Source organism: Protopterus annectens, chromosome 6.part0 (assembly GCF_019279795.1).
Source record: "Protopterus annectens isolate FY-2018-M chromosome 6.part0, PAN1.0, whole genome shotgun sequence".
NCBI classification, from domain to species: Eukaryota; Metazoa; Chordata; order Ceratodontiformes; family Protopteridae; genus Protopterus; species Protopterus annectens.
In genome coordinates this window covers 991,124,480-991,150,666 of record NC_056737.1, presented here as the reverse complement: position 1 = coordinate 991,150,666, position 26,187 = coordinate 991,124,480, and the positions used below count along the sequence as shown (strand labels likewise).

General features: G+C 44.5%; 1 protein-coding gene across 1 annotated transcript in view; it reads right to left on the bottom strand.

Annotated features, from left to right (window-relative positions):
* Positions 1-265: 265 nt before the first annotated feature.
* The window catches only part of ISCA2 (iron-sulfur cluster assembly 2), a 148,360-nt gene continuing 122,438 nt past the window's right edge, over positions 266-26,187 (bottom strand). Inside the window, exons 3-4 of the mRNA XM_044074625.1 lie at positions 22,222-22,337; positions 266-1,418 (exon numbers count right to left, since the gene is read on the bottom strand). Coding sequence (XP_043930560.1) covers positions 1,244-1,418; positions 22,222-22,337 — 291 coding nt within the window. The 3' untranslated portion in view covers positions 266-1,243. The remainder of the gene's footprint in view (positions 1,419-22,221; positions 22,338-26,187) is intronic.

Sequence of the window (26,187 nt, the reverse complement as noted above, 5' to 3'; positions counted from 1 at the left end):
CGCAATGCTGGCAGCATGTTCTGCCATCAGTTCCCCACAGTTTAGTTCCTTACAATACCTTATTAACTGGAGATGATCCAGTCACTTTTCTTATACCTACCCAGGTTATCTTACAACTTTAATAAAATCCACACAAGATAAGCTGCATTTACTCAAATTACACCTTCTATTTTTATGTACATTAAATGTGTTTTATCCTTATGTTTTCACTCAATCATTAAGTAGTGTAAAAAAAAAAAAAAAAAGTTTTTCAATTTCTGCAAAATGAATGCACATCGTTACTTTTTAATCATCCCAAGTCATGGCCAGAATGGGTATGTAGAACAGTCAATCTTGTTGCCAAATTAAATAATGGGCCACAACTTGTAGCACTTACTGTGAGCAGTGTGACAAAGTCCGACACTGAGCAGAGTGCTCAGTTTAGTGAATGACAGGAATTCATGTATGCCACAAATTTTCCAACTACTTTAACACTCACCTGCTAGATAATGCAGAGCAGGGAGAGGTAGAAAATACAGTTAGAAACATCTCACTGTCAGTCATAATCAAAAAATATCCAAAAGTGCAATATGAAGTACACTGATGCACCTTTCAGGAGAAGGAAAGCACAGAGTTATTTAAAAATAAAGACTTGCATTCTCTTAAAACAGATACACACATGTTAAATAAGGACAAAAAGCACACATTTTGATTGTGCAAACTATGTCATTCTGGATGCCTTTACCTACAATGTAGACTGCTGTAGAATGGACATGTCCTTCTGTATTGAATGTTTTAGCAGAAGGCAGTGTATACATTGGCATGAATTTGCTATAAAGGTGCAAATCAGCATCTTGCATAAATGTTAATACTAGTGTTCACGGTTGCCTTTTCAGGCCTATTCTACAGATGCTATTGCACTGAAGGTAGACATGGCACATGGCATGCTGAAACATTTAAATGCACAGATCTGCATCTGAACACTCATGTCATGATAATGTAAAACTCAAAACTGAAGGAAACTTTTCAAGTAAAAGGATGGAATACCACACATACACAAAGAAATATGAAATGTGCAGAAATACAAAATGAAGAGTCTTTCTCCTCAGATTTTTCATGTCTTTGGTATACACACAACAGGATCTCAGTGTCTGCGTGCAACTCTCTCCAGATACCTCTCTGCCATCACTACCACATGTAGCTGCATAAACAAACTTAGATCACCAATACTCATCCCAGAACGAGGACAGACTTGAAACACATTTCAGAATTTGACAGAAAAAGAACTGCCACAAGAACAGCCATGCTCAGCTTGAGGGTTGTTCACCACTTGAAACGACGCACGGATTAGTTCTGTACTGTAATCTACTGTGGCACCTTTCATAAACTCAAGGCTGTCTATATCCACAACAATACGTGCATTGTCCTGTTCAAACACCCTGCAAAAAAAAAAAAACAATCTGTCAAACAACACTATTCATGGCAAACTACAAAAACAAATCAGCTCCGATTTTCTGAATTTGAAATACACCCTGAACTTCACCACAGTATCAAAAAGTACTGAACAAAAAAAAAAGTTATGTACTCCCCATAACATGTGTTGTCTACCTTTGCCTTCATTCTTACTAGGTTGGGGTTGGATCCGATTATCGGATCTGTCTCTGCCTTTATTTTCAAGCTCAAGGTCCTCTGCCAGATCGTGGCTAACTCCCTATCCCAGCATGTACTGGAACTATCCCCAGATCTTGTTTGCCCTAAATTTGCACATGTGTGCCCAACTCTAGGAAAGATTCAGAGACTAATGAAGAAGGGCAGAGGTCAAGGGGATTCAATTTGAGTAGATTCAGTCCTCTAAGCATAAAAGAAAGGGAAGAGGGAAGGAGGGTGAGGGTGGGATGTAAGAATGAAGGTGAAGATGGACAACACGCATGGAACATTATGGTGAGTACATACCTTCTTTATGTGATGTTTTCCTATCTCACCTTCATTCTTACTAGGTTGGGACAGCGTCCCTAGCACACTGACTCTTGGGTTACTCATGGGAGAATATTCCTCAGAACCATGGACCCAAGTTCTATTCCTGGAGGCCAAATCAACTTTGTAATGAATGGTAAAAGTATGGGGTTTAGCCAATGTTGCTGCAGCACAAATAGTGTCAACGGGAACCTCAGCCAGAAAGGCTGAAGTAGCAGCAATGGCTCTTGTAGAATGGCCTTAACTTTTTCGTAATTTCTTTACTTTGAGACTTCTAAATAAAAGTTATACAATCTGTTAGCCACTTAGAAAGTGTAACTTTAGACAGAGAGGATCCTTTCTTTGATTCTGAAAAAGAAACAAAAACTGATTAGATTTTCGGAATTCTGCAGTTCTATGTAGGCAAAAACACAACTGTATATGTACATCCAGTTTATGTAAATGTACTCTGTTTTGTTCTCATAATTCGGGAAGAAAACTGGCAACTCAGTACTTTGGTTCAAATTTGTTTCTGAAACCACCTTGGGTTAAAAGGAAGGGTTTGTTCGCACAGACACCCTGTCTCTATGGAAAAGCAAATATGGGGGCTTTATGGAAAACTCTGACACCTTTCTGGCAAAGGTGACTGCTACCAAGAAAATGGTTTTCCAACTCAAAAACTTTAATTTGTAAGATGATGCTGGTTCGAAGGGAGGAAAAACTATATGAGACAGAATGAAATTTAGGTCTCATGGTGCTGGATAGGCAGTCTTAATAACATAGTACCTTTGAGAAAGGCCTTGCATAGGTTATGAGACGTTATATTAGAGCCAGGGTGTCCCAAATGAAAGTTTGAGATCATTGCTAGCGGAACCCTAATAGTAGCTGCAGCTGCACCCTCAATGAAAAACTTTGCTAGAAAGTCTCGGATGAAACGATCAGGAGCAGAAAAGGGATCAATATGGTTATAGGTCAACCATAAACAGAATCTTTTCCATTTGCTTTTATAAATCTTCCTCGTTGAAGCCTTATGAGAAGAAATTAGAATTTGTTCAACTTGAGAGGATTGGAAACCTGGCTATCATTAGAAATGGAGCAGCCACGCTGTCAGTTTGAGGGTCTGAAGGGATGGGTGGAGCTTTCCTGAGGCATAGGTCAGAAAGTCTGGAACTAGGTCCAGAATCCATGGCTCCTCCAGAAGATGAGGCCACAAGAAGGGGAACCAGATTTGGCGAGGCCAGTATGGAGCGATGAGTATCAAGCCCCGTCCCAAACAACTGGCTTTGTGAAGGACTTTGGGAATTAGTGGAAAGTGGTGGGGAGGCATAGAGGAGACCCAGGGGCTAATCCTGCACAAGTGAATCCCTTGGTGACTCCCCCGGAGGGGGGATGAGAGTAAAGTAGCTGCTGCATTTGATATTCATGGATGATGCGAACAGGTCACAGCACGACTGGCTCCATTTTCGAAAAATTTATTCTGTTACTTCCTGTTTCACGGACCACTCATGAGGCATCAGAAAGGCATCAGAATCGCTCTGCTGAGTCTATCCACTTTTACGCTGGAATTCCCCGGGATGTGTGTTACTATCAGAAAACGTTGGGAGGAGGTTGCCCATTGCCATACCTCTAAGAGCCTTTCAATAAAGGGGTAAGATCTCGTTCCTCCTTGTTTGTTTATATACCATACGACTGACATGTCTGTCTGGACTGCAATGGTTCTTAGGGGGATAGTGTCCTCGAATGCTTGCAATGCTAAAAGCACTGCTCTTTATCTCTAGGACATTGATGTGCAAGTGAGCCTCATGATTCTGCCAGGTACCTTGGACCGTCTTTCGAAGATAATGCCTCTCCCACCCTATCCGAGAGGCTTCCATTGTCACCGTGGCCACTGGTTGGGGCTGAACAAACGGTCAACTTAGAGTCACTTGAGTGGAGTACAGCCTGCATAGAAGATTCTTCTTGCAAGCTTCTGTTATGATTATTCTGTGACACATCGGCAATTTTTGCATCAACCATGAAGTGGATAGCAGCCACTGAAGAATCCTCATATGTAGACGTGCTAGGGAGACCAAAACTATCGCTGCTGCCACGATCCCAAGAGCTTTGAGGACTATCCCCACTGGAGCTTTCTTTCTTCTTAAAAGGTATCCCACCTGGTACCTTAGAGATTGGACCCTTTCTGGTGGAAGTATCACCGTCATTTGTATTGAGTCTAATTCTGCCCCTATAAATAACACATGCCAAGAAGGCACTAAGGCAGATTTTTCGTAGTTTATGGTAATCCCTAGGCAGGGAGCAGAGTTGCAAGGCTGTATTTCTGGCCTTGATTAGTAGATGCCTGGTTGTGGCAGTTAACTGCCAGTTGTCTAAGTATGGAAACACCCGGGATCCTAGACGTCTCAAGTGAGCCGCTACTACTGTCATACATTTGGTGAATACTCTGAGGGCTCTAGTGAGGCCAAAGGGCAGAGCTCGAAACTGGTAGTCACTGGCTCCCAGCCAAAAGCGCAAGTGTCTCCTGGATCGCCTGTCCATTTTTATGTGGTAGTATGTATCCTGGAGATCTATAGAGCACATCCAATCGTATTTTCCCAGGAATGGGAGTATCAACTGCAGTGTCACCATCCGCAACTTGCTCTTCTTTATTAATTTGTTTAGTATGCTGAGATCCAGAATTTGTTTCCAGTCCCCCCGTTTTCTTTGGAACTGAAAAGAATCTTGAATAAGTTCCGCATTCTACTTAGTTTGAGGGGACTTCTTGGATGACTCTTGTCTAACAAGTTTTGAATTTCTTGAGCTGCCTGTTCCTTTTGACTGGGTGGAACGTCCGGAACCTTTTTCACCTTTGGGGCAAGAAGGGAAAACGGAATGATGTAACCTCTGGATATGATGCTTTCTACCCATTTGTCTTTCGTCAGTTGTCACCAGACATCTGAGTACAAAGATAAGCAACCTCTGACTGACTCTAGAGCTGGACAGTCAGGCCTCCTTTCAAAATCGCTGAAAGGGCCTGCCAAAGGAGGACCGTCTGTCATCCTGATTTTGCGGACCCCCCCCTGCCCAGAGGTCAGCATCTTCCATTACTACATCTCCCTGTGCAGCAAGTTTCACCACGTGTCCTGAAAAGATCTCTGTGATTTTCGGAACCACATCTTACCACTACCTCTCTTACCTTTGGGATAAGGTCTTGTAGGCAAGGAAAAATGGACTCCTATGGCAGAGTTTTTCCTTCCTGTTCACACCTGGTCAGTGTGTGTCCTTTACCTTAGGCCCGAACAAAGACGAGCCATCAAATGGAGTGTTGACAAAGGAAGACTTATAAGCCAAGAATGTCTCCTTATGGAAATTCCAGAACCCACTGCTCTACTCGCTCCATCAGCTGCATAGGAAATGAGCCTCATGGACACGTTAACGAGTTTAAGGTAGCCGAGCTGACAAGTTTCTTTGTCGGGAACCTCTTCAGCTGCTGAACCTTGTAGAGTTATCTCATAGCTCTTTCAGGAGATCCTGCTGCAGTCTCATTAAATGGGTAAGATAGTTCAGCGAACGGAGAGTAAAAGCCACTGGAGGAAAACATGCGCTTTCTGTACCTGTCCATAGTCCTGGATTCTTTGTTCAGGGGGGTGAATAGAAGAAGATGTCTCCGAGAGTTCCTTCTTAGTGGCCACTGCCATGACCATGGGATGACTGGGACTCTGTCAAAAAAGATTTGTCGGGTGGACATAATAAATTTGTTTGGCCTCCTAGGACTCTGGGGATTCCCATGTCTTTCGAGAAACCAGCTCAAGGAGCTCACTGAAAGGCGGAGTCACGTAAGAGGTGGAAAGGCGAGATCCAAAGGCTTTCAGGCATATGGACTCCTCTGCTGAAGGGTTAGAGGACTTCCAGCCACCTCTCTGCTTTAACATTTCCAGGATATCTCCACAGGAGACATCAGGAGGTGACCGTGGGGACCCTTCTGTTTAATCAAAGTCTGTATCAGAAGTGATGGACTCCTCTGCAGAGTCTAAGTGCTTCCTCTTGCACAGTCTCTTCAGAGAGACCTCAGAAGGATACTCGGGGAGGTTTCGGAAGAGTGGGGGGTACCCTGTGGGGCATCCTGAGGCCTAGGGTCTCTGCATCCCTGTGGATACAGGGGATAAAGAAGCAGGCACCGATGCTCTAGAGGGAGGAATATCTGAAGAGGGCTGTGGACCTGGCTGTAGAGACAGCACCGTCCTCATGACCTCAAAAGTCTCCCCCATCCATGATTCGAGGATATTTCTGGATCCAAAGAAGCCGAAGGACCCCCCCACCACGAACTAAAGACAATGGACCTGACGCTGGGGTAGGAGCCGAACTCACCTGAGCTGAGGCCCCAAGAGGCAAAGTCAGATCAGACAGCTGTCCGATCCGACTCGCCTCCCCAGACCCGAATGGAGTGTGTCGGGTCCTAGACCCCTCCAGCGACAATGGAGCTGAGGATGTCCGAGCCGAGGTCAGATCCATGGAACCAGTGGTGTGTCTCAGATCCAACACTTCCACTAATACCAACTCCGGACCTTCCGACTCCAAAGACAGACGATTGATTGGAGGAGGACTTGGAGCAGAGGAAGTGGATGTCGTAGGATCTGAAGCCCTGGGGGTCGAATCCAACAGTAATTCGGCCAGTGCTGGTGTCTGTAAAAGCTTCTGTACCACCCGAGCCACATCATCAGAATGGCTACTAGAAGATCGGATCAAGGGAGTGGGAGATTTAGTCTTTTGTAGTACGGGCGATCTCAAAAGAGGGGAGACCAGTTCCAAGGTTAGGAACCGGCTACCTAAGCTCAAACTCCACTGGCACCGAGCAAGAAGGTGTCGGAGCCGATTCAGCCTTGTCTGATCCAGCAGAATTTCTGATCCGAGGAGGACAGTCTAGGAATTTTGTATGTCAGATTCAATGATGAAGAGGAAGGTCTTGTCACAGATTTTGTAGATTTGTCAGACTTTGCAGAAGGTGACTTATCCGATTTAGATGAACCCGGACCTTCTTCCAGTGCCTCTGAGAAGGGGGGTTTTAAGAAGACCTTTTAAAATCAAACTTATTTTTCCTCTCCATGAGGGCTCTATGACTGAAAGAGTGGCAAATAGAGCACGACTCCTGGAGATGGACAGCCCCAAGGCAATAAACACAAAGGGTGTGTTTATTGCTAAGGGGCATCTTTTTGCTACACCTGTCACACTTTTTAAATCCCATTAGTTTAGATTCCTTACCAGACACTTTTCAAGACAAACAACAGCAGCAACAACAACAACAAACAGTTATTTTTTTTTTGCTGGACACTCCCAACTAAAACGGGTCAAGCTAATGAAAACACAGAACAGACAGAAAAAAACAAATACTTAGCCTTGTAACTTAAACGGGCCCTGTTACAGCTCCTCTCTAACTTAAACTAACTGAAGCAGTACAATGATAACTGCACTTGGCAACAAATCAGGAAGGGAAAGAGCAAGAAACACAAGGGTTAAAGCCCTATAACTAAAACGGGCTCTGTAACAGTTATTTAAACGAACTGTTCCACTAATAGGGCAACTACACTTTAACACAAGCCGGAAAGGGAAACAAACACAATGCCTTGCGAAAAAAACGATGGTCAAAAGGCAGAAACAGCCCAAATACAAAAAAAAAAAAAACCCACCAAATCATGAGTAGACACACTAAGCTATGAAAACTAAATTAACTAGAGAATTACTGACCAAAGGTTGCACTTGGCCAGAGCCAGCAGACGAACGCCTCATCTGTTTAGCAGCAAACGAGATCTGGAGATAGTTCTAGTGCATGCTGGGATAGGGAGTGAGCCACGAGCTAGCAGAGGACCTAGAGCATGAAAATAAAGGCTGAGCTGGATCCGAGTATCGGCTCCAAACCCAACCTAGTAAGAATGAAGGCGAGATAAGACAACATCACATCATTTGTTTGTGGACCACTATAACTACATCACAAAATATTACTTTGATTACCAAGGCTCTTAAAATGGTAGTCAAAGATATCCCAAGTCTGAAAAACATTTATTTAAAAAAAATGCACTATGCTTTTTTCCACATATTCTTGAGAATGCAATCAGTTTACATAAGCAGCAATGTGAGTCTTCTTTTGGTTTTTCCTGGTTAGGGGTCACCACAGCGGATCACCTATCCGCTCATAACTGGCAGTGGAGTTTCACGGTGTCAAGTTGCCAGCCCAGCACCCAACCTTCCACAGAAGGCACACATGCATGCACTCACGCCTAGGGCCAATTTAGAGTATCCAATGCACCTACAGCAGTTCTTTGTGATGTTGGAGGAAACCGGAGCACCAGAGGGAAACCCATGCAAGCACAGGGAGGACATGCAGACTCCCCATAGAAGGTACCCCAGCAGAGGATCGAACTGGAGAACCTCTTGCTGTGAGGCAATAAGCAGCAATGCAAGTAGGATGATAAAATTATAAAGATGCAGTTTTTCCTCTACTACTGTTACTTAAATAATGGAGTGAAAGGCCTGGGGGTCTATATCACGTAGTCAAAATTCTGTAAGTTCGAACACCATATGTTCGAACTTACAGAATTTCAAACACGTAAAAAAAAAGAAAATAAAGGGTTGTAAGCAACCAACTCAGAGACCGCACTACAATGCGGTAAAGGGAATTTTTCCTTTACTGCACTGTAGTGTGGTCTCAGAGTTGGTAGATTTAAAGAGCAGGGGGGTGTGGGGGGTGCAGGGTGCTTGCCCCCCTTTTTTTTTACAACTGTCAGGATGTTGCTCTTGATTTTTTTTTTTCTTTTTGTATTCGAAGTATGACAACTTTGAACATATAATGTTCGAAGTTGTCGACTATGTGATATAGACCAAAAAGCCTAGTGAGCTAAGTAGAGCCATCATCTCCTACATGTTGATATCGTCTGCCCAATTGTTGCTGGAACCAAAGACCCTGAGCTGTGTGATTGTTGGAGGCAGATCCCCAACCATGATCAGATGCACGTGTGTACAGCTCCTGAGTAGGGTCGAGTTACTTGAAAAGGCAGACCTGGATTCAGAGAAGTCTGATGAAGCGACAGCTGACCTACAGCTTGAGGCAAGGCAACAGAGGAACCAGACACTCTCCAGAGGGTGGCAGCGCTGAAGCCAAACTGTCTTGGGATATCACTGAAATTTCCACATGTGGAGTTTGGCAAAGGGAACCATAGGAATGGTGGATGCCATGCACCCCGGTGCTCGGGGAAATTGCCTTCCTCTTCCAGTCCTTCCTGCAAGGGAGACTGGAAACCAGTCAAAGACAGGACCCTTGGGAGGCAGAAGACAAGCCAACAATGAATTGATCTGAATCATGCAACCCAGAAATGCTTGGTCCTGTGAGGTAGTCAGATCCTTTGAGACTGAGGGTGAACCCCACACTGTGCAGAAGCATAGTGAAATGTAGATACTAAAGCAGAAGCTGTTGGGAGGGGGCTAGAATCAAAAGTTTATCCAAATAGTGGAATACCCTAATTCACTGAAGTCTCCAGAAGGTTATCACAGGGGCCAGGCATTTGCTAAAGACCCTCAGAGCTGTAGAAAGAATAAATGGCAAAGCGGAGAACTAATAATGAGGGGAAGAAATAGAATCGGAAAAATTTCCTGAAGACGAGGAATAGGAAAGTACAGGTAAACATCCTTTAAATCCAGGGATACCAGAAAAGCTTGAGGAAGCAAGACAGTAAAAAGTGTCTCAAGAGAACATCCTGACAGATGGAACCTTGAGAAAGGACAGGTCCTGAATGGGGTTCCAAGACCACTCCTTCATGGGAACGAGAAACATCCTAGAATAAAAATCTGTTCCCTGTTGAGCCAAGGGAACAGGCTGGATGGTTCCCTGTGCCACCAGATCCTGAAGATCTAAAGAAAAATGTGGGAGTTGAAAAGGAGGATAAGGAAGGCCTGAGAAAGGAGAAAGGTACTTCTGACCATAAAATAACCATGTTGGATAAAGTACCTAAATGTCCGTGGTTATCTGTTGCCAAACAGGAAAAGAATGTCAACCTGAAGGACAGAGGAATCTGACCAAGGGGTAAGAGCAGCTGAATGTCAAATAGAAGCAGATTTGTCAGGAAAATAAGGCTTTTGACCCTTAGAACTCTGAGAAGGCTTATCTTGGAAAAACTCTCCTAGAAGCCCTTTTGCCCCTGTAAGGCTGTTTAGACATCCAGAACCTCTTTGGCGCCTAATGAAGAATCCAAAAATGTGCCTTTTATGTCTTCAGGCAGAGCCTGGAGGCATAACCAGGAATATCTCCTCATAACAGATCTGGAGGTATCTGCCCTAGAGGAGGGATCAAGCAGCATCTTAACTGCATTTATCAGAATGACAAGCAACTTGAGAAGCAGAGCACAAAAGAAATAGTAAGAGTCCCAACCTCTGAATCAGGCAAATCAGCCAGAATGCCCCCGGGTTGGGAAAAAACAGCCAGGACCATACCTGGTCATTTAGGACTGCTAATTAATAGCCCTGAAGTCTAAGGTAGCAGAGAAGTATGTACTTTTCTTACCACACCTGTCCATGGCATGGCTGTCTTTATCATAAGGTATAAGCTTAGAGAAGGCAGCAATTTAGATGATTTACCAGCGGCTACAGAATAACAGCAGGATTAGAGTAAGTGTGGGCATTTACATAAACATTGATGAGCTTCAGGAACATTATAGAACCTGCCTGTTTTCTCAGGGGCAGGAGGTTGTAAATGGGAGGCCTAAGAAGCTGCAGCGAAAGAATCCAAAATGGAATCCGGCACTGCAGGGACTCCAGAACTAAGAGTTCATAGTACTTTTTTTGAACATCAGAAACCTGGGAACAGTCCTTCAGTAGTGGACCCAACTCAGTGAGTGACTTGCAGACCGAATTCAAACATAGCACTCAGCCAGGTGACAAAGTAAATCTGATGATCAGGTGCTCATAAGTCACACGTGTACCTTATGCTATACATGTAGGACACACATCTAAGTACAATGCCCAAAAAGTGTAATGGCTTTGGTAAGCTGGCGGACGTTCGGATATCCTCATTAGGATATCACAAAAGTACAGAATACCGCAACAGGAATAAGGAAGACATCTATAATTACAGTAAACACAACTTGTGTACCTGGGACTGGAGCTCTGTTCTTACTGCCAGTTGGATAGAGTACTAAGCTAAAGCTCTTGAGTGGGTCTTCATGAATGACTGCCTCAAATAATTGTGCCACCAAAGGAAACAAGGATCTAGACAGCATGTCCAGCTAAGTATCTTGTTAAAGGGTTCACAAATACTGCATAATCATCTAAAGATGCATTTTTGAAGAATGCCTGTGAAATGGCCATGGCCCTGACAGAGATGATAGCATTTTCTTGATATTTTCATAATAAATTTGTTGTTGCTTGCACACAAGGGTCCTTTTTTATGTGCTTTTACAGTAAGAGGACAAAGGTCATCCATTTTGTGGCAGAAGATGTTTGTCTGGTCTATCCGAGCTGGGAAGCACTTCAGAGGAGCTCAAATGGTACTAGTTGTATTGGCCAGAGGGCTTAGGAGTTCGACTTCACTTTCATTTCTTCTTCTGTAAATTAGGCTCACCTGCATAGAGCTGCTCATTGCAAAAGGCCAGTTGGCAGTACCTTGTACATTTGCAAGTGCCTGGACAGTCAAGGTTACCTTTAAAAAGTACAGTTGTGTACACTTACCATAAATGTAGATGTCCGAGTGCATTCACTGTTGCAGTCATTACATTTGGGTTAGCCCTGCCAGGGTAGCCCTCAGCCGGCCCGAATACCAGAGTCTTAGTATTTATGCGTCAGTTGCTGTCGCTTCAGGATTGACGTCAGGTCGTGAGGAGTATAAAGTAAGGCAGAAAACGCCATTACATCAGTTTTTCTTGCCCTGTCAGGAGCCGTCAAGTGGGAGACGGGTTGTGGTGGAAGAACCTCACCAGTAGAAAGTAAATACCAATATGTCCCTTGTAAGGAAAGAGAAGAGAGAAGAGAGGGATGGAGGGAGGGTAACCAGGACTGCAACAGTGAATACACTCGAACATCTACATTTATGGTAAGCATACACAACTGTACTATGTTATTCGTGTTTCACTATTGCAGTCATCACATTTAGGTTGTTTCCCAAAGCTGAGGAAAAGGGTGGAGGCAGTCAAGGAACTAGGGGCTGGCTAGCATGCCCTGCAAGACTGCAGAGGCAAACCCTGCCCTGGATTTGGAGAAGATAGGCAGCTGGTAATGCTTGGTGGTGGTGTGAACAGATGGCCAGGTGGCAGCTTCCAGGATGTCCCTGGTGGGACTCCTCTGAGGAAAGCTGCAGAGTTGGAGGCTGCTCTGGTGGAGTGAGTCCTGACCCCCTTGGGGGGAGGCTTTCCATGGTGTACGTAGCAGAAATGGATGCAGTGTGTTATCCATTTGGAGATGGTTTGTTTGGAGAGGGCTTTGTCCTCTGCCCCTGCAGCAAAGCTAACCAGCAATTGATCAGACTTTCTGAAGTCCTGTCTAGATAAAATCTGAGCTGTCTGTGCACATCGAGAAAGTGTAGGATCCTTTCCCCCTTGTTCTGTGGGTTATGGAAAAAGGTGGGCAAATGAATGGCTTGGTTGAGAGCCACACTGGACACCACCTTGGGCATTGGGTTAATCCTGAGGGATACCCTGTCAGCATGGAAGATGATGAAGGGTTCGACAGCCATGAGTGCTTGCAGCTCAGAGACCCTTCTGGCTGAAGTGATGGCCAGAAGGAAAGTGGTCTTCTAGGAGAGAAATTTTAGCTCTGCTGAAGAAGCTGGTTCGAAGGGGGGGCAGGGTGACCAAGTTAAGGTCCCAAGCTGGGATTCGTGCTCTTCTGGGTGGCCTCAAGTTGCTAGCCCCTCTTAGAAACTGTTTGATCAGAGGGTGTAAGAAAAGGGGCTGCACAGTGGGAAAACGAGCAGATATAGCAGAGGCATGAATTTTAATAGAGGAAAAGGAGAGTCCACTGTGTAGCAGGTTAGCTAAGTAATCCAGGATGAGAGGGAGGGAGGGCTATGTCATATTGGCTCCCTTAGCCTGAATCCAGGTGCAGAACATTTTCCATTTATCTGCATAAGACTTCCTAGTGCTAGAAGTCTGGCCTCACGTATGACATCAAGCACCAGTTTGCTGAGGTTGGCAGATTGATAGGGGGTTAGGGAATAAGCCAAGCTGCCAAATTGAGTGTCTGCAATTTGGGATGCATGAAATCCCCTTCACTCTGGGTCAGGAGGTTTGGGATCTGAGGGAGATTCCAAGGTGGCAGAGGGGACAGGCTGCGCAGCAAGGGGTACCAGTGCTGGCGAGGCCAGTCTGGAGCTATAAGAATTGTTCTTGGTTTTTCCTCCTTTATTTTGAGCAGTACATTGGGGATGAAAGGTAGTGGAGGAAAGGCATGGACCGATAGACTGACCCAGGGGAGGGATAAAGGCATGGACTGATGGATTGACCCACAGCAAAGACAGGGCATCCACTTTCCAAGTCTTGCAGTGATGCTTCTTGGTGCAGAACTTGCTGAGCTGATGGTTGGTGTCAGTGGCAAAGAGGTCGACCTTCGGGGTGCCCCATTTTTGAGTTATTAGGGCGAAGATTCTTCTGTTGAGCTGCCACTCATGTGGGTCCAGAAGATTTCTGCTCAAGTGGTCTGCCAGAGAGTTGAGAGAACCCGGTAGGAATTGCGCTAACAGGTGGAGCTGCATGGCAGAGGCTGTGTGCCAAACGGTCATGGCCAGCCTGCATATAGGGTAGGACTTGAGTTCCTCCCTGCTTGTTGATATACCACAACACAGTTGTGTTGTCTGGTTTGATCAGGAGAGCCCCTGGGGAGAGAAGGGGCTTGAAAGCTATCAAGGCGTGCTGTACAACTATCATCTCTGTTTGGCTGATGTGCAGATGGATTTGTTGTGGGCTCCATTGGCCCTGTATGCACCTGCTGTCCAGGTGTGCACCCCAGGCATAATCTGATGCATCTGTGGTGAGGGTCTGGGCAGCGTGGGGTAGTGAGAAAGGAAGTCCTTTGTTAAGGGAGCATGCTGTTCCCCACCAAAGAAAATCTTTTCTGCGGCAAGGTATAAGAGTCTCCAGGTCTTAAGAGTGTTGACACCAAAGGCTTTTTAGGTACCACTGAAGTTTCCTCATATGCAGTCTGGCATAAGGAAGGAGTAGAATGCAAGATGCCATGAACCCCAGAGCTTGCAGGATTTTCCTTGCAGATAGTTGGTGGCCTGGTGGCTAACAGAGAAGTAGGCTGTCAGGAAGGTTTGCTTTTCTGGTGCAAGGAATGCCATCTGGGATGCTGTGTCTAGGCTTGCTACCAGGAATATAATCCTTTGGGTGGGTACCTGCTTGGACTTCTTTTCATTGACTGTGTACCCTAGGGATGCTAGTAAGGACTTTACAAAGGCCAGGTGCTGGAGCATCTTTTCCTGGCTGTCTGCCTCAACTAGGCAGTTATATAAGTATGGGTAAATCTGGATATTCCTTTGTTTGCAAAAGGCAATGGCCAGAGCCAGACATTTTGTGAAAACTCTGGGAGCAGTAGATAAGCCAAAGGAAAGTGCAGAGAACTGAAAGTGCTGAGATCCTGCCCTGAAACGGAGATATTTCCTGCAAGATTCCCTGATAAGAATGTGGAGGTAGGCCTCCTTTAGGTAAAGGGTGGCCAGCCAAGCATCCTTGGAAAGCATGGGCAGCAGCTGCTGGAGGGTTAGCATTTCGAATTTTGGGATCACCCGGAAGGTGTTTAGAATGGCTAGATTGAGAATAGGGTGCCAGGTGCCCTTTTTCCTGGGTACCAGAAAAAGTCTTGAGTAGAAACCTTGGCCTTTCTGTTCTGCAGGGATGTGCTCTAACTGCCCTCATGGAGAGCAGGGAAAGGACTTTATTTTCACCTCTGCCCATTGGTTTTGAGGTAAATCTGGGAACCCTTTTGGGGTTGGAAGGGTGTGGAAAGAAACTCTGCATCCCTGGGACACTATGTTGAGAACCCAGTGGTCGATAGCAATTGTGGACCAGGTGTTTGCATGAAAGGAGAGTTTTCCTCCTAGGGGTAAGTGTAGGTGTGCAGAGGGAGGGGGTGGCAGAGGAGAGTCATTGTGAGTTCTTACCAAAAGGGGGTGGCTTAGAGCTCCCTGGTTTTGAAGTGGAGGTAGTCCACTGCTTAAGATCTCTGCATTCCCTGTGGCTGCTGTCTGTGGGATCTGGTTCCCCGGGGTTTGGGCTGAACTGACCTGGTGGGAGCAGGAAAGGACCAGTGCTTGGGGGGACAATGCCTGCTGTACCTGTAAGAAATCCTTAACGGTCTGCAAAGATTTTGCTTTTTCTTCCATCCTTTTTAAGACCTCTTCTGCCTTTGTGCCAAATAAGTTGTCTTTGTGCAAGGGGGCATCCAACAATTTTAATTTAACATGGTCTGGCAAGGGCTGTTCCTTAAGCCATCCATGCCTTCTGAGGACAGAACCGGTGACTGCTGCCCTGCAAGAAGCTTCTAGGGCATCAAAACCACAGTGCAAGGTGCATTTACTTACTTGACTTACAGAATGCATCAACTCTTGTAACTCTTTAGATTCAGCACAAGCAGGAAAAGAAGACATTTTTTGTTTGAGGAGTTCCAGGGTATGTTGCTGAAATTTCAGCATATGGAACTGACAATGTAATGCTCTGATAGCAAGAGTAGCTGAGGTGTATACTTTTTTACCCCATCTGTCTAGTGCTCAGAAATCTCTATCTGAGGGTGTGGGATTCTTAGTAGAGGATGCTTTAATTCCTTTAAGCCCTTGATAAATTACCTCAGGGTCAGCAGCAGGATTTTTAAAAATAAATTTCTGTGAGTCAGGGACACTAATACCAGTCTGGTTTTCTAGGTGCAGAAGGGAGGGTGTCAGGAGTCAAGCTAGATTCCAGGAAAACATCCTCCACAACATCCAGGACTGGGGGGGGGGGTGGCCAGGGGTCTTGCTGTGGAAGATCTAAGAATTCCCTAGAGTCTCTTTTTTTGACTGAGGATAGTCCTGACTTTCCCATTGGAAATGTTCCCTTAAGGTGTGCAGGGTTTTCCCAAAGGATAAATCCTCTGGGGGAGAGACTGAAGGAATGGATTTGTCTGCATCAGAATCGTCATAAGCAGATAAGGGTTGCGTGTCTTCATAATCACATGCATCAGCGTCATCAGACTCCTGGTCAGACAAAACTACAGGGGGCAGATCTGTTTTTCTTTTTTGAAGAGGTAATTTGGCTTCCACTTATCAGCATGATTAGGTCTTCCACCATTTGAGACTGAGGCAAGGAAACAGGTGCCTGAGACTGGGTCATCGGTTCCTTGGGTGTGGTTCGTAGCCTGGGCCTAAGAAAAGTACAGTTGTGTACACTTACCATAAATGTAGATGTTCAAGTGTATTCACTGTTGCAGTCATTAAAATTTGTGTTATCTGCTTGCAGGTAGCCCTCAGTCGGCCTGATTAACAAAGTCTTGGGTCCTGCGTCGGTTGCTGTCCCTTCTTCCAAAACATGCAGCCGACGCCATTACAACAGTTTTTCTTGCCCCATATGTCTGGTGCCCCCCTAATGGGAAGCAATTAAAGTACAAAGATATACCTCCAACAAAAAAGCAAACACACCAAAATGCTTTTAAGCATAGTAAAGGAAAGTAGAGGTATAGCCAAAAGTTAGGAGGCTGGAGGGAGGGTAACCAGGACTGCAACAGTGAATACACTCTAACATCTACATTATGGTAAGTGTACACAACTGTACTTTTCTTAGGCCCAGGCTACGAACCACACCCAAGGAACTGACCCAATCTCAGGCACCTGCTTACTTGCCTCAGTCTCAAATGCTTAAAATGGCATGTTCTTCGTGTTTCACTGCTGCAGTCATTACATTTGGGTAGATTCCCAAAGCTATGGTTGGGAGGAGGAATTTAGATAGCATTAGGGCCAGCTATAAAGGCCCTGCAAGACTGCAGTGGAAAAGCCAGCTCTGGATTTAGAGAAAATTGGCAAATGATAATGCTTGGTGAAAGTATGTACAGAACTCCAGGTAGCAGCTTCTAGGATGTCCCTGGTAGGGACGCCTCTGAGAAAAGGCTGTAGAGGTAGATGCAGCCCTGATGGAGTGAGGTCTGATCCCCTGGGGGATAGGTTTTCCATGGTGTTTATAGCAGAAATGAATGCAATGGCTTATCCATTTAGAAATGGTTTGCTTTGAAATAGCCTTCCCCTCTGCCCCTGCAGCAAATGCAACCAGCAATTGTTCAGATTTCCTTTGAGGTTTAGTCCTGTCCAAGTAGACTCTACGTTATCTGTGCACATTTAAGGAATGCAGCATCCGTTCCCCTTTATTCTGTGGAATTGGGAAAGAAGGTTGGCAAATAAATGGACTGATTAAGAGCCACACTGGATACCACCTTGGGCATGAAGGATGGATTGGTTCTGAGGGACACCCTGTCCGCATGAAAGATGATGAAAGGCAAGGAATACAGTACAAATGAAAATCCTTGAGGTATTTGCTTCCCACAAGTAATACAATTATTAACTTTTACTGACATCGGTAAGAAGCAACGGGGAACTTAGCTTTAGGTTGAAGACTTCGGTTCTGAAACTCGAAAACGAAAATTTCAGGAGTCAGCCGACCGGCACTTGCGAACTGTTTCTGCTACTGGGCAGCAAGAAAGACTGATTAAAATGGCATCGGCTGCATGTTTTATACACCTGACGTCATGGAAGAAGAGACCGCAACCGACACAGGACCCAAGACTTTGTTATTCAGGCCGACTGAGAGCAACCTGCCAGCAGATTACCCAAATGTAATGGACTGCAACAGTGAAACATGAAGAACATGCAAAAATATACAGACATTTAATAGTGCGTTGATTAAATCTAGCACAAAACAAACAGCAAGGTACATTATGATCAGGGCCTAGGCAAGGAATACAGTAGAAATGAAAATATTTATGAGGTATGGGCTTCCTACAAGTAATGCAATTATTAAACTTTTACTGACATCGGTAAGGAGCAAGAAAAAAAAATTCTGGGGTCGGCCAACCGGCATTTGTAAACTGCTTCTGCTTCGGGCACCGTGCGGCAAGAAAGACTGATGTAATGGCGTTGGCTGCATGTTTTATACCCATGACGACCTGACGTCATGGTAGAAGGGATAGTAACCGACGCAAGACCCAAGACTTTGTTAATTAAGCCGACTGAGGGCAATCTGCCAGCAGATTACTCAAATGTAATGACTGCAACAGTGAAACATGAAGAACATCTAATGCTATCTGGGCCAGAAGAGAGTCACCAACAAGATTTTGGGGCAAGTTCTGTTCTACCTTGAGCACAACCCTTGGTATGAGAGGAAGGGGGAGAGAGACAGAGAAAATTCCCTTCCAAGAAAGAGAGAGCGCATCCACCTTCTGTGCTAGAGGACTTGGGACTCTGGTGCAAAACAGAGGAATTTGGTCTGTGCAGAAGTGAGGCAAAAAGATCTACCTAAAGAGTACACAACTGGAGGACAATGTCTAGAAACACATCTTTGCAAAACATCTGCTTGAGTCTGTGTTATGGAGCTGCTCAGAGAGTCTGCAACAATGTTCTGTTCTGAAGAAATATAAAAAGCTTGAAGAGTCAGTCATCAGACATTGGACATCCAGATTCCAAATGTCAAGAGCTAGTCTGCACAGGAGGTAAGCCTGAGTCCTCTCCCTTGGTCTGATGATGCACCACATCATCGTGCTATTGTCTGTAATGATTTTAAGAGGCCCTGGACAGTCAGACTATGGACGGTGTGAAGAGCAAGAAAGAGAGCTCTCATCTCCTTGATGTGGATATGATCCACACACTGACGAATGGCTCAAAGGCCCTGAACCTTTAGAGGGCCAAAACAAGTCCCACATCCTTTGTCTGAGCCATCTGATAAAAGTTCCCGAGAGGGGACTGGGAGTTGAAAAGCAAGTCCTGGGTTAACAGTGAGTTAAATAAATCCACCAATGAAGCTCTAGCTCGAGGCATGGAGGAAGAGGAAATAGAATGTCTAAAAGATGAGACTGTTAAAGCCATACTGACTTTAGGAACCACTATAGCTTCCTGATATGAAGTCTGGCTAAAGGATGCATAGTAATGGTGGAAGCCATAACAAGCCAGAGCCCTTAGAAACTCCCTGGCCCGAACTAAAATCCGAGGAAGAAGAGATTGAAAAAAAGACAATTAGAGTCAGAGCCTTTGGTGGTGGCAGGGAGGCCAGCATAAGAATGGTCTGGAGCCTACACCCGAGAAAAACAGGATTCTGAGAAGGCGTCAGGAAGGATTTCTGGAGATTTAATCCCTATGCTTTATAAGAAGCAAATAGCATAGTGGAGTCGCTGAAGCAGAGTCTCTAAAGAGGAAGCCTGAAGGAGCAGGTTGTCCAGGTAAGGAAGGATTTGTATCCCCCTCATCCTGCAAAAGGCAATCAAAGGAGCGAGGCATTTAGTGAAGACCCTTCGGGCAGCAGAGTCGCCAAAGGTCAAAGCAGAGAACTGAAAATGCAAGGAAATAAAACTTTCCTGAAATGGGGAACAGGGATGTGACGATAGGCATACCGGACATCCGGAGAGACTAGGAAATCCTGAGGTCGAAGAAGAGGAAACAGGGTCTGAAGAGAGAGCATTCAAGGAAGGGACCTTCAGAAAGGCGTTGAGCTGAGAAAGATCCATAATGGGCCTCCAGGTGCCTTCTTTCCTGTAAACTCCTTTGAGGAGCACAAACTGCATGGATTGTGCCTTGAGACAAAAGGCTCTGACATTCATCTGGAAAAAAAGGCAGCATTTCTGGGGAGTTTGAGGAATACCCAAAAAAGGAGGAAGGGATTTCCACAACATGAAGTATCCCCGACAAATGATGGACAGAACCCAAGAATCCTGAATGATCCTTGACCAACTGGTAAGAGACAGGGAAAGACAAAGAAATAAAGGAACCTGACTTAGGAGGCATGGAATAAAGTAGTAAAGACAGAACCTGGCTTGTCTGGAAAAGGAGGCTTCTGTCAAGTAAGAGTCTGAGTAGATTTAACATGAGGAGCCCTTTTAAAACCTTTTTTACCTTTGAGGGAGGGCGAGATGGTCTCCATACAAAGGCAGGCTTGGAAGGACAACACCTCTGAAATTTGGGAACAGAGGAAACAAAAAATGTGTTTTAATTCCTGTAAGGCCTTATCCTTCTCCTGTATGGACTTAAAGCTCAGCAGCTGCAGAACCAAAGAGATTTTTATTGTCAAGTGAAGCACCCCTCAATTTAGCCTAGATATCATCAAGCTAAGGCTGGAGGCAAAACTAAAAATAACATCTTAACACAGAACCAAAGGCAGCAGCCCTAGAAGCAGCATCAGCTGCATCATTAACTACATATAATAGAATGGCGGGCCACTTGAAGATGAGCCCAAAAAGAATGGGCCAAAACCTCCCCCTCAGAATCAGGAAGGTCAGAAATAATCTGCTAGGCCTTTCAGAGAAGAGTCAAGACATACCTGGTCATATAGGTCTGACAGTTAACAGCTCTAAAGGCCACTACAGCAGCAGTGCACACCATTTTGCCCAGCTGTTCCATGGCACTACTGTCTGACAGAATGAAGTAATTTGGCAGAAGGAAACCGTTTGGAAGGTTTGTCAAGAGAGACAAACAGATCGGTCAGCAGAAAGACATTTGTAAAGAAACTTACAATCAACAGGCACCTTATAAAATCTATCTTTTTTTTTTTAGGGGCTGGAGGATGGGAATCAGAATCTTGAGAAGCTGCTGAAAAAGTGTCTAACAGGGCAGCTAGGACAAGAGGGACAGCAGGGACCTTAGGAGACACCATCTGGAGAACTTCATAATACCTCTTCTGGACATTAGAAACCAGAGTACAGTCCCATTTAAAAATTTACATAACAAGAGATAGTATCCCCAAAGGAAAAGCTCTTCAAAGGGAAAATCTGGAATAATGGAGTCCTCCTCCTTAGAACCATAGTCCAATGGAGAAGGAATCAAATGAATAAAGCTCAAGAATCCAATTCCTCATCAGAAGAATCCTGCTCCTTAGGCCTCTTAAGAGGAGTAGATGACCTGGTTGGGGGGGGGGGGGCAGTTGTTGGTGTTTCAAGGTCACGAGTGCATTAAACAAACCCTTTGTAAAATCCTGCAATTCACAGTGGGGATCCTTATGAGCAGGGGAAATATGGTTTTCTGCTTCTTTTTCAAAGGGATTTCACCATAAAGATCTTAGGAGGTTCAGACCCTTGCCGACAATCAACACAGGGAAATCTCCTGAACAAGAATCTGTGGAACACCTCCTCAGTCTCAAAGATATGAATCAGCCGTGGTTCTCCCTCAACATCTGTAACAGACATCTCAACAGCCTCCAAGGATGTGCGAGAAGCCAGATCCATGCCAACCTACAAAATGGTTGCAGCACAGGAATCTTATGAAACAGATTAATTATCCTCCAGGCTTTCACCAGCCTCAAGAGAGATGTCTAGGGGAGGCAGTACAGCAGCTGAATCCGAGCTCTTTTGGTCTTCTTGGCAGCTAGCTGACCCTCTGGATGGGATGATTCTGCCATCGCAGCCTAAGCCAACAACTTAAGACATTGTTTTTTTAAGTAGACAGACAAGAAGGTTAAACAACCATGAAGAGTCTTAGGGACAAACACTTGACAAATTGAGCATGACATGCGGTCACAAGACGCACCCAAGCAAAACAAACACTGCTCATGATGGTCCTTTTGGAGTATCTGTCTCCCACACTATTTTCCTGTACTGGATGACATAACCTTGCAGTTAAGAGAAAGAGACAAAATAAGAAAACCCCAACAAGGCACTCATCTGAAAACTGCATGGTAGGCAGCAAAAACAAAGGACTGTTCAGACAAACGATTGAAGATGGCTTTCAGACTAGCTGAAAAGTCCTGAGGTACATATACGTCACCTTTATGCCTTGCACTGTGAGCAGGGAGCAACGAGTGATGTAAGACATCCGTAAAGAACCAAAGGCTTTCTTATACGGGCTGGACATTGGGTTACCCTTGGCAGGGGATCCCTTTAGTAAGGGTACTGCAACAGTTATATGGAAGGAAATCAATATGATGTGCATCACCCTAATCCACATTACGCAAACCTTTCTAGAGGATAGAAAATTTTACCTGCAATTAAGGATATTTTTATAAGATATAACAGAGAAACAGTTTAAGGATTAACGACAAACAGGTTTTCTTCAACACAAAAGCATTTTTATGCCTATTGCAGCAGTTACTGAAGGTTTCTCTCAAATTTAATTTTTCATACCTGTCATCCTCGTTTACAATGGTGTCCAGCATAAATTTATACTGGAACCCAGAGCAACCTCCTCCTTCTACCTGCACTCTCAGAAACTCACTGCCCTCTGTGATCTCACGCAGCCTCTAAAAAGAAAAGAAAACTCTGAGGTCATGCAGTAGGGGCATTTACTTGTACCAACATACTCATGTGAAAACAGCACTATTACTTTGGACAAATAATATATGAAAACAGCACTATTACTTTGGACAAAGAACATGTGAAAACTTTTTTTTGATTTAGTGACAAAACTCATATGGCTTCTCCTTACCAAGGGTCACACACAAAATTTGAGATGTTTTACATAGCTTAATGTTCCCCTCCCATCAACCCTCTTCTCTTATGCCACTTTAGCTCTCAACCTCCAGCCTTTTATCTGCCTCTAACAAATTCTACTTGACTGTAGATTAACCCCTTAGCAGACATGTCCCATTACCTGTAGTTTTTTGTAAGCAGCAGAGCTGGATATAAAGACTGCCATCAGAAAGTTAAGTGATCATCAACTGGTCAACCCAGAGTCAGTGTTACCTTTTCGCCACTTATGGAGATGCACACATTAGGCAAACCCTATAATGCTCCTTTCAGTAAAACTACCTCTCCTAGAATGAACACAAAGCTTTCTCACTAATGGGAAAAATAATCAGAAGCCTAAATCATAAGAAACTGTGCAAACCATCTAAAAGCTTTGTCCCTCTTCTCAGTATCATACAGACAGCCAAGAGGTGACCCCTGCCTCACATACAGAGCTTCAATTGACCCTATTATGTCAGGTCAACTGCACATTCATAAGCCCAGTGGTGCCAAACACCCACTCAAAGGATATCAATCACTTTTGCAAAATAAAACAAACATGTTGGAGGGACAGCATGCATCCCAGAATGCTGCTTCTACAAAATAATTTTCCATTCCACGTAAAACAAAGTGCTTCTCTTACTTTACTTAAATGTAATTTAGACCAACAGATGGGTAAACTCAAATTCAGCCCCGTTTTAGCATCCCGGACCTTCGTGGATAGGGGAACATGTAAATGAACCAAAATATCTTTATTTGACCCCTCTCTGGGTTACTTGTTATGTAAAGGGCTAAAAAAGTACAGTTTTGTACCTACCATAAATGTAGATGTTCGAGGATCCACATTGCTGCAGTCCTAACTATTGGGTAGTCCGCTGTCCAGTCGGCCCCGGGTCACCAAAGTATATATTGGTCAGGGATGCGCCATTAGACTGCGACGCCAGCCAGGGTACTAATGCACACGCCATATCCTCAGTCTTTTCTTGCCCCAGATGTCAGAAGACCCTGAAAAGATAAGGCCCAAAATCCAAAAACACCAAACATACCAGCACCAAAAATATGTAAATATGTACAATATATACAAACGCAGCTGAACATAACCTCACCTACACAACCACCCCTAAACACAGAGGGAAGGAGGGAGCAGCAATGTGGATCTCGAACATCTACATTTATGGTAGGTACAAAACTGTACTATGTTCTTCATTCCACATTGCTGCAGTCCTAACTAGTAGAATCCCAAAGCAGAGGTAAGGAGGCTGGCAAATCATAAGGAAGCAGGAGCTGATAACATGCCTTGCAAAATGGCTGTAAACCAGCCCTAGACTTAGAGTAGAGAGGAAGGCGGTAATGCTTAGAGAAAGTATGCACTGAACTCCAAGTAGCTGCCTCCAAAATATCCTTAGTTGCCACCCCTTAAAAAGCTGTTGAAGTGGCAGTAGCCCTAGTGGAATGAGGCCTAATCCCAGCTGGAATCTCCTTGCCATGATGGGAATAACAAAATGCAATGCAAAACCCAATCCACCTAGAAATAGTTTGCCTGAGAACTCAAAGCAAAAGAAACAAACAACTGCTGAGACTGCCTAAAATCCTTAGTCCTGCTCAAATATAACGCCAATGCCTATGTACATCTAAAGTATGCAAAATCTTTTCCCCTTTGTTTTGGGGATCTGCATAAAAGTAGGCAAATGAATAGTTTGGTTTAAAGCCACACTAGAAACCACTTTAGGCATAAAGGAAGGATTTTGATACCCTATCCTTATGAAAAATCAAAAAGGCTCAACCGCCATAAGGGCCTGTAACTCAGAAACCCTTCTTGCAGAAGTAATGGCCAACAAAAAGCAGTCTTCCATGACAAGTATTTCAGTTCAGCAGTAGCTGCAGGCTCAAAAGGTTGTAGAGTAAGTTTCTCCAACACAAAATTGAGATCCCAAGCAGGGGTAGGAGCTCATTGTAGGGTCTTATATTCTTTGCGCCTCTAAGAAATTGCTTGAACAAAGAATGTGAAAACAATGGTGGCTCACAATCATAGTGAGCTGAAATTGCTGCAGCATGAATCTTAATGGAAGAGAAAGACAAACCTTTGTCCAATAACTCAGTAAGATATTGAAGAGCCACACTCAAATTAGGCTCAATCTCCAAATTCTTTGCTGCAGCCCAAAATAAAAATCTCTTCCATTTTCTGCGTACTTTCCTTGTACTAGGTCTTCTGGCTTCCAGAATGACAGTTAAGGCTTGTTGAGGAAGGTGAGACCTGCTGTCTTTAAACAGAATATGCCAGGCTGTTAGATGAAGAGAGTGTAGCTTGACATTGAGTAGACGACCGTCCTTCTGAGACAACAGATGTGGAATCAAGGGTAAAGGCCATGGGGGCTTCTTTACCAGACTCCTCAGTAATGGGTACCAGTGCTGCGAGGCCAATCTGGAACTATTAAAATCATCCTTGGCTTGTCTTGTCTGACCTTTAGAAGCACCTTTGGAAGAAGAGGTAGAGGTGGAAACGATACATGAAGATTTTTCCAACTGAAAGAAAGAGCATCCACTTTCCAAGCTGTGTGATGAAACCTCTTTGTGCAAAACTTTGGCAGCTGGTGGTTTAGTGGAGAAGCGAACAGATCTATGTCTGGAGTTCCCCAGGACACTGTCAACTTTTGAAATACATGAAGATCCAGTTTCCACTGTGGGGATCCATGATTTGTCTGCTTAACACATCTGCTAAGGAGTTCTGTGCTCCGGCAGAAACCTTGCCTGAAGAGTTAGTTGCAAGCTTAGTCTCCCATAAAATCATTGCTTGCCTGCACAATGGGTAAGAATGTGTTTTGTTTGTTGATGTACCACATGACAGTCGTGTTGTCTGTTAGAATCAACACCTGCCCTGGAAGAAGTAACTTCTTGAAAGCCATTAATGCAAACTGGACTGCTAACATCTCCTTCATGTTGATATGTAGATGCTGTAGTCTGGCAGGCCACTTGTCTTGTATCCACTTTCCATCTAGATGAGCTCCCCAAGCAATGTCTGAGGCATCTGTCGTTAGAATTTGACTCTGGCCGGGTCACAGAGAGTCCCTTGTTTAGGTGGCATTCCTGAGCCCACCACAAAAATTCCTGTTCGATGCAAGGTATTATTTGAATGACAGTGTCCAAATCCTGGCAGTGCTGTGTCCATACATTTTTGAGATACCATTGTAGCTTCCTCATATGCAGTTTGGCATTGGGAAGCACCAGAATACAAGATGCCATGAACCCTAAGGCTTGAAGGACTGTCCTTGCAGTCAGCCCGGACTGAAGAGATAGTTGATGGAAGTAACTGGAAAGATTCTTTTGTTTGTCCGGGGTTAAAAAGGCCATCTGGGCTGCTGTATTCAGTCTCACACCCAGAAAGCACATGTCTTGAGAGGGTACTAGACTGGACTTTATTTCGCTCACAGAATACCCTAGGCATCTTAGCACTGCTATGACATATTCCAAATGCTGTAGAAGGTTTTCCTTTTCTTGAGCCAGAATCAGGCAATCGTCCAAGTAAGGATAGATTTGAATTCCTTTTAGCCTGAAGTAAGCTATCACTGGAGCCAGAACCTTTGTGAATACTCTAGTAGATAAGCCAAAGGGCAATGCAGAAAACTGATAATGAGAATTTCCAGCTCG